Raw genomic sequence first — 12,583 nt, 5'->3', positions numbered from 1 at the left:
CCTCTAGAGTGTGACTTTGGTCAAGAATTGGGATATATTCCCCTTTCTCTGAATTTGCACAGGCCTGGTTCCTTGCTTCGTCCAAAAGGTAAGGAGGAAGTGTGCCAGTTGTGAGTTTAGGCCTCAAGAGAGAACTTAGAAACCTCTGCTCTTTCTCATCCTTGTTCTCTCATGAGGACAAGCTGAAACCAGTCTGCTGGAGGATGAGGAACCACATGGAACAAAGCAAAGGTCATCCTAGATGAGCCAGCTCCCCAGTGACCAACGGACCCCCAGCTAAGATTAGCAGAGCTCCCTACTCAACCATGATGACGAGAGATGCATGAATGAGCCCGGTCCAAATCAGAACCACCACCTGGCTGACCCACAGACTTGAGAGCAAAAATAAATGTTTATTGTTTTAAGGCACCAAGTTTTGGGGTGGTTTGTTATGTAGCATTATTGTGGCAATAATTAACAGATAAACCCATACCAAAACACAAAAAACAAAAAAAAACGTGAAGCCTTAACCACTGGACCACCAGGGAAGTCCCCACTCACTTCTTAACCTAGGATTCACGAGTGTAAACTGCCAACCACCATATCAGAATCACCTAGACGGCTTGTTAAAGAGGTGATATTCTCTCTATCTTAAGCTAATATTATTTTAGGTTTCTGTTATCTGCAGAAATTTTAATCCTAAATAATACAGTGACAAACTGATCCAGTAAAAACATAGCATTACTTTTATTCACCCCACACATAACCCAGTTGGCAATACTCTTTTCCTTTCCAAAAATAGACTGATCCAGGATTTCTAGAAATGAGACATGGGAAATGCCTTTTTTTCCCCCTAACTCCCCAGGTGATTTTTACACACACTAAAGTCACTGCCTCAAATCCAGTTGAGGGCATCTGCCCTCAACATTCCTCTGAAAGCCACCACTGATCTGTAAATGGACAAATCCAAAGGACTTTTTCATGTTAATCTTCCTAGAGCACAAAAGGGATCCATCTACTTTTCATCCTTACCTCACCCTATTACCCTACTTGACAGTTCCTGAGTAAGTACTATGGCTTCCCACCTCCCTGACTTGCTTATACTACTATTCCTTCACCTAGAATATCTCTAGTTTCAGCCAATGCAATGCCAGCCAGGCTTTGAGGTTATTATTTTCTCCCAATAAGCTTTTCCCTACACTTTCAACCACATGTATTTCTCACTCAGAACTGCCAAAGCACTTTTATGATAATTTTAATCATTTGTGTACCATTCTCTCCCTATTCTAAGTTCCTTGAGCTCTGTGTATTTATCTTAGTATCCCTTAAAAATTTAATATTACAGAATTGAAACACCAAATATTACAGAATTCAAGCAATTCATTTTAATTATTCTATGTAATTTTAGCCTGAATAATCCACTTAGCAACTAAACACACTTTTTTTTTTTTTTGGCCAAGCCGCGAGGCTTGCAGGATCTTACTTCCCCAACCAGGGACTGATGCTGGGCCACCGCAGTGAAACTGCTGAGTCCTAACCACTGGACCGCCAGGGAATTGCCAACTAAACACATTTTTAAGACCTGAAGGAACTATGAGTAAATGCAAGTTTAATGGTCATTATATAATCAACTGAACACAGCCAACTTACATGGAAACAGATTGTTTATTCTGCAACCAGGTAAATTCTTTTGCTGCTTGAACAGCTGAATTCAACCTCACTTTACCTTGCTCATGCTCTAACAGCTGTAGAGCTTCAACTCCATTACTCCCAGAAGGTCCTGCTCCAAGTTCTGATACAGATTCCCCTTCCAGGTCTAGTGAGGATACTGAATTAGAACGATTTGAAGGACCTAGAGAAACGTTTATACTGTGAGTGAGCTTTTTTTGACAGTCATGAGCCACCATGTAATTTTTCATGCCTTCATAAGAGACTAAAAAGACTGATTAAAGTGCTTTTAATACTGTTAAGCCCTGTAAATAAACACGCCCTTTAAGCCAGAATTTCTGCTTTTAGAAATTTATCCTAAGGAACTAATCAAAAATTCACCTAAGGTCGCTTGTTGCAGTGCTTCTTACAATGTCTGAAAAGTGAAAGCAATCTACACGTGTAATCACAGAAGAATGTTTAAATTATGATAAATGCCCAACTGAAGTTAAAGAAAACAGACATTAAAAACCATGTTATTTAAGAACGCTAAATTACAAAGGGAAATGTTACTGTTATATTGTTAAACAAAAAAAGGTTACAAAACAGCCTAAGCCTAATTTTGCTATAAATAAACCAAAATGTTAACTGTTATTAACAGAATGGTAGGGCCACAGATGGTTCAATTTTTCCTTCATTTTCTAGAATGAATGTACACCACTTATGTTTTCAAAAGTGAGAAAAAAAGGAAAAGTTATTACCATCTATGTTTATTTTAAAATGTTAGTCAAATTGAAACTTTTTCATTAAAAAAGCTTGTTCTAGCACATGGAGTGACATATTCTCACTTTACAATCTTGCCTTTTAATTTTTTATATTCCTATCCTACTTCCATTGTATCTTTCTGCTTCATTAAAACATTAGCAGTATACACAACACCCTGAAATACTAGTGAGTCAATTTTTTTCCATTTAGACATGCATTATATCCCTCTAAAGGAGCTCTACAAGCTTTGGTATATGTTAATACTAGTGAAATAAAACTTGGTATTATTCAAGTCTCAAAGCAGACTTAGATCGTCTCCATTTTATATGACCAAAGGTCTCTTGCAATGTCAATTTTATTCAAAGAAACAATCTTTACAGCCAACTGTTCAAGATCATTAGAGGAAAACTTCATTACGCTCCTCAGTGAGAGGCACAGGTGGCATAATTGTAATTTTTAAGGCTCCTTTAAAGAACACAAAACAAAATATTACTTGAATCACACAACTCCTTGAATGAAGTAACCCTTCACCTTCAGATATTCCTTCCAGATTATCACTGCAGAGGGAAAAGCGCAAGGTTTTATCAGGTTTACCGTGGAGTTTGTTTTCATCGACAGGGACATCTCCTTGTCCTCCATCCGAAAGCTGCATGTTTAGGACCTGAAAAATAAAATGCCATTAGTTTATCACAACTGAGAGATTCTTGATAAGAAAACAAACCATGGCAAATGCATATTTAAGTTCGTCTTAATATTAAATTATCATTTTTAACTGAAAACCCATTTATAGGGCTCCAATCAAGTTTTTAAGTACCCCTGGGATAAAAGTGTACCAGTTAGAAGAACTGAGCCTATGTCTTTCCATCACCCTACCAGTTTCAGCAACTGAACAGGCAACTGGACATCGATGAGCAGTGATTAGGTTTGCAGGTGTCAGAGGCTTCAGACTCAGCAGTCCGGTCCTCCCAGTTCTGCCATGGGCCAACTATGTAAACTTGGATAAGTATTTTAAGCTCTCTGAGCCTCATCTTCTTCATCTATAAAATGGTGATAGTAACAGTATATATGCCATGGAGTTGTTGAGGATTAAACAAAAAGATGCACATAAAGCATTTGGCACAGTAAAGTGACATATTAATTTTGTGTGCATTTTTCTAAAAGTTAATAAACTAATTAATAGGAAAAAAACATGTAAACAAATTATTTTGTACCAGAATTAATCAGTCTAGTTAGAACCTCCACTTGATCACCATACACACGGCCACAAAGTCCATACCAGAAGCCTAAGTATGACTTCCATGCCACATCTAGCTTAGAGCTGATTGCCTTTTTACAGAGCTTTCTATCTGTTAGATGATTTCCAAATAACAATTACTTCTCACTCCCCACAAACCTCATAACTCAGCTCTGTATGTGTATCTCCAACTTAATGAAGAACTGTGTGCTTTGCTGGATGTCACAGCATGTATTAAGCACACCTGGAACTTGAACTCACAACCACTGGGTTCCTAGGCTGCTGCTGGAATGTGAAGAAGAGTGTCCTCAATTAAAAAGAAAAAACAACACAAAGCCAAAAAAAAAGAAAGAAAACCCTTAAGTCGCTGTTTTGACCCTGCATTTAAATAAGTAAATTAAAGGTTTTCTAATGGCTCCATCTATTTATTCATGTGATGCTTTTAAAAGGTCATTTAAAAATAGAATCTTTTCCCTGTTTGCTTGAAATTAAATGCAGACATAAAGATTTTACATTTTGTATTTGTAAGATAACTTGAGCCTTCCCACTCATCAGAGTGAGCAATGTGCAATGAATCTTCAGGAAAAATCCATCTAAAGGCCTTGAGAGTGGTATGAATTAACGAAAAACAAAAGGATCATAGCACAATCTAGATATTTCCCTGTGCAGGAATGCTGGCGGCTGTCTTCAAGGCTGCCATTGGGGTGGGGGGGTCGGGGGACGGTAACAGGGGGAGTAAAATGCCACAGACTCTCTTACTGAAATGCAGCAGTTCTTTTCTTCATTAAGCATTTCCCCTGGTTGCCACAAGTTTATTACATTCTAGAGTTCCCAAAAAGTTGATTCTGACAGTTTTTGCCAGCTTATTCACTTTGAATGTGTGTGGGGGGACAGGGTTGTGGATTTTGATGGTCCTCTTTCCTACAAGTCACGCCACTTAATCAACCACCATCATCACTGTATCAACCACTATAACTGGTCCCTTCTTCCCAGGCCAGGAATAGGCTTTGTTGAATAATAAGCAGGCACTGCTGAAGGTAAGAAAATGCTTCTTTCTCAAGAGGTCACAATCTATGACAAGAGGATCCTATGTTTAGAGAGTCAAAACTTCTTTCCTCTTGCTTCTGTCCCAAGTTCTTCTGTTTACAAATATCTTAAAACTGATTCTCATATCCCCAACCCCATTTCCTTAAAATATTTTACTTAGTTTTCCTTTCAATTATCTCTTCCATTTCTTCCCAACCAGCCAAAGAACAGAAATTATTTCTAAATACTGTTTGGCTCTTTAAAGCAGGAATACCACTACTATATCATTAAAAAGAAAAGAAACATAAAATATTTCCTACAAGTCACTGGAAAAGTCTCTTCAATTTCCATAACACAATTTCCTGGCTTCCTGCCTCTTCTACTACTATTAGGAAAATTCCTTTTGGTATGGATCTGGTTATCAACTACAGTGCCACAGGTTTATTAATGTGAAGGACCTCCAGAACTGTTCACAGGGAGTTGAGCATTTGATGGGATATCATGGCAGACCCACTGAAGATAATGAAAAATATTTGTTAAATGTATACTGATTTATAGAAGCAAGTGACCTTTACTGAGAAGAAAAGAATCTGAAGTTCTTAACATTAATAGCTACAAGTTAAGGGTAACAATACAGTCATACCTCATTTTCTGACATCATCCCTGGAGTAAGCTGGGGACCTGTTCCTAAGGAAATGACCAACACCTCTTCTGGCTGCACTTCCTGGATGGTTTCTTGAGCTGATCCTTCATGGTCCATATGTAAGTCCATCAGAACATTGGTGCGGCTTCTGCTCCGAGTTGCTAATAAAACAATTTCAAGTAAGATAATTTAGAGAAAAAGACAAAATGAAGAAAATGGCACATTAATACAAAAATATATTTTCTATTAATGTAGAACATTTGCACATGCACAAAGAGTGGTGAGAACATGAATTTAAAAAAAAAAAAACAAACCCAAATCTTCCCAGCTACTCTACTAATGACTAATACAAATTCTCCTTCAAAACTGATCAACAGAAACAATGATCCATGTTCACCTGACAGGGAGTGACACAGTTTACACGTGCAGAACAGCAAACACGTCCCAATCAATTTAAGACTCGGGAGTGACAAGAAAAGCATTACTTTATTCCTTATCTTTTCAAGGTATAATAACTTCAACTATTTCTCCAACAAAATGATTTAGCTGCCACAGGTCTCCCTTACTAATAACTAAACTTAAAAGCATTAGAAAATTTCATATAGAAATCTGATAGCCATAAAAAGTTATACACGTCGGCAACTGCTGACAAAACCAGAATCAGTTTTTGAAAACACAGTTTTTCCGGAAATGTATTAACCTCTTCCTAACGATGCAGAAGAGTTCTCTTTGTTTGAATATAAGTTTCCTTTCTGCTCTATGGGAACATTCTAAATTAATGAAGGATCTAATTACTTTGGGGTGTTTTTCCCCTACTTATAAGTAAAGAAGTAATACCTTTTTCTAAAGTAATCCATCCTATAGATCTTACAAGAACTTTTGCTTTTGGTGGGTTTTTGTGTTTGTTTGTTTTGTTTTCTGGCTGCACTGAGCGGCCTGTGGGATCTTAGTTTCCCAACCAAGGAGCGAACCCGGGCCCTCGGTAGTGAAAGCACGGAGTCCCAACCACTAGACTGCCAGGGAATTCCCTTACAAGAACTTTTGGAAACTGAAAGATTTAGATAGTTTGTGACAATTTCTCTATGAACTTTAGTCTTCTGTGATAAGTGTCAGGTTGTTTTCAGAGGACAATAAGATTCAGTACAACCAGAATACTAAATAGATACTCCTTCAGGGCAAATAAAAGTGCAGACATCAAGCACAAACACTCAATTATAATAAAAGTCTTTCAACTTCAGTTTCGGTGAAAGCTGACCTACTTGAAGACAGAACTATAAACAATCATGTTCTCTCCACAATGCTGTAGATCAGTTCATCAATCACTCTTACTTTCAAAACTCAAAGCACACATCAACTTCCAAAAGTCTAAAATAGGTTCACTTACACCTTTCTTTGCTGACCCTCACTGTCTTCTCTTGAATTGTAAACTTAACTTCAACTTTATGAACAACTACGTGAATCTTAAGGAACAAACTTCATAATTTATAAAAATGCAAGTAATCAAAATTTATGTACCAATTTACATAAAGCAAAAGCAACATGCACATGGAGCAAAAGTTCATAAACTATTTCTTAAATAAAAGTTACATAAGAAAAGGAACAGCCTATTACCCACCAAAAGGGGTTACTAGAGTAATAATATGAGCAGTAAGATTGGTGGCTAAGGAATCCCAGACAGTTATGGCTGCAAACTGTTGTCCTGGGTTGTGAAAGCATTAAACAGAAAGAAAATCAACCCTCTGAATAATGGACACATCTTTTAAAATATGAAATAAGTTCAATGACCAGGTCACATGACTATACAAAATAATACTGGGCAAACATTTGAAATTTACTTTCCATTATACTCTTATTTAATGAATGACACTCTGGATGAAAAGAAACGAAAGAACACAAGTGAATCATGGAAAAAAGAATCTCTGGTTTACCAAAAATCATTTATTTCTTCATGTTAAAAAAGTGCTAATAGCCTATAATATTAAAAATCATTCAATGTCAAGTTTATTTTTTTTTCTATTTATAATTCTGAAAATTGACGTTTTGAGATGATGAAAGCCAAAGACTTGAAGAATATGATGCCACATTCCTGTTGATAATATTATTCCATATTATGTTAAAAGTAAGGTAGATTAATTTTAAGAAACTGACAATTCTTAACAAATCAGCTCATGGGAGTTTAAAAATGAAATCCCATTATTCAGAATGTATAAAATATAGGGCTTTCCCTGGTGGCGCAGTGGTTGAGAGTCCACCTGCTGATGCAGGGGACACGGGTTCATGCCCCGGTCCAGGAGGATCCCACATGCTGTGGAGCGGCTAGGCCCATGAGCCATGGCCGCTGAGCCTGCGCGTCCGGAGCCTGTGCTCCGCAACGGGAGAGGCCACAACAGCGAGAGGACCGCGTACCGCAAAAAAAAAAAAAAAAAAAAAAAAAGAATGTATAAAATATAATAACTATTCACGCTCACTAACTGCTGCTGAGCTCCTCATGACCGTTAAAAAGTTGGCACTAAAATACTCTGCTCCCTTGGTCTAAACACTCTCTCTGTGTCTTGTTTACTTTGTCTAACTTCCATTCATCCTCCAAGAGAAAGTGCAGCCTTCACCTGCTCCCGAATCTTCTCCTGACAGCATCACCACACCACTAAGTTAGGTGTCCCCATAACCCTCTATGCTTATCTCCATCAGACACTCAGTACACTGAAGGGTACTGGTCTCTTCTCATTCTCCCCAACTGGACTATCAGCAACTAACCTAAGTGTAAGGGCCTGACTTATGGGTCTTTGTATGACCAGTGTTGAACACAGTGCCCCGCCTGCAGGACAGTGATCAGACCACTTTTTGTGTCGATTTTTTGCATGAATTAAATGTGAAAGAACATTTAGAAAATGCTTACCCTGTGCCTGGTACATAGTATACATATGCTCAATTTGTTTGTGGATTTATATAGATATTATTACAGATTATATAGATTTATTATGGATAAATGTTTACTAAGGAAATAAGGCTTAATTAAACCTATTTCTTAAAATTGACAAAACAGAAGTTTTGCCTTATTTTATAAAATAACAAAGATCTTAACTCAGTCAATAAAAGACTGGCTATTAATAATAATGAAAAAATAGTAACTATATATTTTCAACTTTACTGATAGAAATTTCTCAAATAATATTATTTTATTATATTATTTAGAACTCTGTGGAAAGAACAGGGCTACATAATTCAAATGATGACAGTACATAATTCAAATGATGACTTAAAGTAAACAAAGTATACTGCAAGTGGCATGATTCCAATTAATTATAACAAGTATGTCTAGATAAAGCTAAAGCCTGAGCTTCCCTGGTGGCACAGTGGTTAAGAATCCACCTGCCAACGCAGGGGACACAGGTTCGATCCCTGGTCTGGGAAGCTCCCACATGCCGTGGAGCAACTAAGCCCATGCGCCACAACTACTGAGCCTGCACTCTAGAGCCCGTGAGCCACAACTACTGAAGCCCACGTGCCTAGAGCCTGTGCTCCGCAACGAGAAGCCACCGCAATTAGAAGCCCGCGCACCGCAACGAAGAATAGCCCCCACTCGCTGCAAATAGAGAAAGCCTGCGTGCAGCAACGGAGACCCAACTCAGCCAAAAATCAATCAATTTATTTAAAAAAAAAAAAAAGCTTAAGCCTACGGATGAACCTTAACTAATCTGGTGCAATTTTTTTTTTTTTTTAATTTTAAAAGTTGAATTAGGGCTTCCAGGGTAGCACAGTGGTTAAGAATCCACCTGCCAATAGAGGGGATACGGGTTCAAGCCCTAGTCCGGGAAGATCCCACATGCCGCAGAGCAACTAAGCCTGTGCGCCACAACTACTGAGCCTGCGCTCTAGGGCCTGCGAGCCACAACTACTGAGCCTGCATACCACACTACTGAAGCCCACGCACCTAGAGCCCATGCCCCGCAACAAAAGAAGCCACCCCATTGAAGAGTGGCCCCCGCTCACCGCAACTAGAGAAAGCCCTCACGCAGCAACAAAGACCCAAGGCAGCCAAAAAAAAATTGAAATACCACCAGTAAAAATGAAGAGAAGAACTTCTCCAAATTATTTAAAACTATATTCCCAAATGCTAAGCAATAACAAAGGCTAAGAAAGAAATATTAAATTTAAAGGAAAGCCTCAATATGAGAAATTCTCTTTACCTATAGGCAATCGATTCTTTTTATTTGCTGGAGTGGTTGCTGGAGACAGCTGAGGAGTACTGTAGGGAGTCATTTCCAAACTGCTGCTTTTTCCTGGCTTTGCCTGGGGTAGGTTTGCCAATAAATTGTCAAGAGCCATTCTATCTTCTCTCAGTTGATCTCCAGACATCACACTCTTCATAAAATTCACCTGGCAAAAGTAAAAGGGCATTTAGCTTATGAAATCAATTTTTCAAACACAATATGTATTTCTCACACAATGTACTCATCTAGGACTCTGCCCATGTTCAGATAAATGACTTTTGAGAAAGTCCTATTAAAGAATAAAGCCATTACCAGAGTAATAAGCTGACTGTAGGTTATATAAACTACAGTTCTGCTCAACCCTTCCAGAAGATTAACAGAGGACATTGGCGGGGTCTCCACTGCACGGCCTCCAATCACCACATCAAGGAAAGCAGCAACACAGCTCTGTCCAAACAGGAGAAAAAAATCACAGTGAAATACTTCCTCTTTAAAGTAAGGGAACAGGGACTTCCCTGGTGGCACAGTGGTTAAGAATCCACCTGCCAATGCAGGGGACACGGGTTTGAGCCCTGGTCTGGGAAGGTCCCACATGCCATGGAGCAACTAAGCCCGTGCACCACAACTACTGAGCCTGCGCTCTAGAGCCTGCAGGCCACAACTACTGAGCCCACGTGTCACAACTACTGAAGCCCGTGTGCCTAGAGCCCATGCTCCGCAACAAGAGAAGCCACCACAATGAGAAGCCCACGCACCGCAATGAAGAGTAGCCCCTGCTCGCCGCAACTAGAGAAAGCCTGTGTGCAGCAATGAAGACCCAATACAGCCAAAAATAAATAAATAAATAAATTTATTAAACATAAATAAATAAAGGGAATAAAATTTCTGATTGAGGTGGACAAGCATGTAGAAAGTTTTTCTTCTTGAAAATTATATTAAACCCAACATTTAAAAAAATTAGACTCTCTATGAACTGATGTAAAATAATCTCCAAGATATTCTGGTATATGAAACAAACACGAGGCAGACAGTGCACACAGTCCTACCATTCGTAATTAGGAAAATATATTAGGAATTTGCTTGTATACATACAGACTTCTTGAAGGACAGACAAAAGATTGATAACATGAAGAACATTTAGGGAGGAAATGAAGGTTAGAGATCAGAGGTGGAAGGGAAACTTCACTATCTAACCTTTGAATTTTAGGTTGAATGTACAGCCTACTCAAAGTGTGATAAATTAAATTCTTTTATTTTTTAAAATATTTATTTATTTGGCTGCGCCAGGTCTTTAGTTGCGGCATGCAGAATCTTCACTGTGGCGTGTGGGATCTTTTAGTTGCAGCATGTGAGATCTTTAGTTGTGGCATGCATGCAGGATCTAGTTCCCCCACCAGGGATCAAACCCAGGCCCCCTGCATTGGGAGCGTGGAGTCTTAACCACCGGACCACCAGGGAAGTCCCTTAAATTTTTATTCAGTTATACCAACTGAACAATGCTAACTTATGAAATACACTTAAAATTATACATTTATTGCTGATTCATATATTCACAGACTTGATTTAGTGACAATTTTTTTAAGTCAAACTTTTTTTTTTAATTTTATTTATTTTTTGGCTACGTTGGGTCTTCGTTGCTGCGCGCAGGCTTTCTCTAGTTGCGGTGAGCGGGGGCTACTCTTCATTGCAGTGCGCGGGCTTCTCATTGCAGTGGCTTCCCCTGCTGTGGAGCATGGGCTCCAGGTGCGCGGGCTTCAGTAGGTGTGGCGCACGGGCTTAGTTGCTCCGCAGCATGTGGGATCTTCCCGGACCAGGGCTCGAACCCATGTCCCCTGCATTGGCAGGTGGATTCTTAACCACTGCAACACCAGGGAAGGCCCTAAATCAAACTTTTAAAAATAATCTTAATAGCTCTTTGGCTCTCATTACAACGGCATCTCCTCAACATTTCTATAAGTGAGAATTAGTAATCTTTTTTTTTAATTGAAGTATAATTGGTATTTTTATATATATTTTTTGAGAATTAGTAATCTTTGATGACATCTTCCTTTATTTTCTTAATTAATTTTTATTGGAGTATAGTTGCTTTACAATGCTTTGTTAGTTTCTGCTGTACAGCAAAGTGAATCTGCTATACAGATGACATCTTCCTTTAAATGCTGCTGATCCAACACTGTATCCTCTATAGCCAAACCAAGGGTAATTGAAAAGAATATTTAGTTTACACATCACCTAGGGACAAGATTTAATAAGGAAAATAGTTAGGTTAACTAATACTTCAGCAGAACCTTCTATAAACAGTACTTCACACGACATAGTATTCACTCTTACTTTGTCAAATTTTCCAAGGCTGCTCTTTGTCCGGGGATCTCCCTCTTCAGAGCCAGTCATTGCTAATTGCTGCAAAAGGCGGCCAACCTGCAACCCAGAGCAGAGGTGGGAAGACATAGGCTGTAGACACTTACACAGTCCTCACTGTGAAAGCACTTCCATTCCATTCTATAAATCTATTTCATAAGAATATTAACACACTAAATGGGTAACTAATAAGAACCTGCTGTATAAAAAAAAAAAAAAATTAAATTAAAAAAAAAAAAAGAATATTCACACCACCTGACCAGGCATACAAAACAGGATCCCAAATAAAATGTGCATCTTGTCTATGTCAGCTTTTACTATATTTTATTACATTTAGACTGAGTTATAAAGAATAAGTAGAAAATTTTGCTTTGTCTTTAATTCATATTATTACAACATTAGGAAATGAAGGTACACACCTTTGTTTCTGCTGCTGTACTTTTCATGTGTTTAGAAATTTAATTAATTTGTAAAAGCTGACTCAAACTATCTCAAGTTATTAAGTACTTTTCCCTATAGTTCATAAAGTACTCAAGGTAAATTTTTTTTCTAGACTTAAAAGCAAAGAATTCCTTCAGAACATAAGCTGTTTTGAAAGTAAATATCAATTCACAGAGCCAGTTCCTTACTGCCAAAAGTGAACTGTTAATCCACTCTCTCTAAAGACACTTTGCTGAAAGTTATTATCATACAGCATCATCTTCATACCTAGGACAATCC

At 38.2% G+C, this 12,583-nt stretch overlaps 1 protein-coding gene across 9 annotated transcripts in view; it reads right to left on the bottom strand.

Annotated features, from left to right (window-relative positions):
• Positions 1-12,583, bottom strand: part of GAPVD1 (GTPase activating protein and VPS9 domains 1) — a 73,009-nt gene that overhangs the window by 32,472 nt on the left and 27,954 nt on the right. For 7 of the 9 annotated variants that reach the window (XM_033427203.2, XM_033427206.2, XM_049710702.1 and 4 more), the window contains exons 4-9: positions 11,837-11,923; positions 9,818-9,952; positions 9,482-9,671; positions 5,295-5,455; positions 2,923-3,052; positions 1,706-1,831 (exon numbers count right to left, since the gene is read on the bottom strand). In XM_033427203.2, the coding sequence (XP_033283094.1) occupies positions 1,706-1,831; positions 2,923-3,052; positions 5,295-5,455; positions 9,482-9,671; positions 9,818-9,952; positions 11,837-11,923 (829 nt within the window). The remainder of the gene's footprint in view (positions 1-1,705; positions 1,832-2,922; positions 3,053-5,294; positions 5,456-9,481; positions 9,672-9,817; positions 9,953-11,836; positions 11,924-12,583) is intronic. The other 2 variants (XM_033427205.2, XM_012532793.2) reach the window with 1 other exon arrangement.

The sequence above is a fragment of the Orcinus orca genome, chromosome 6, assembly GCF_937001465.1.
Source record: "Orcinus orca chromosome 6, mOrcOrc1.1, whole genome shotgun sequence".
Classification (NCBI taxonomy): domain Eukaryota; kingdom Metazoa; phylum Chordata; class Mammalia; order Artiodactyla; family Delphinidae; genus Orcinus; species Orcinus orca.
Note: the sequence above shows the minus strand (reverse complement) of the source record. Positions and strands in the feature narration are given on the sequence as shown.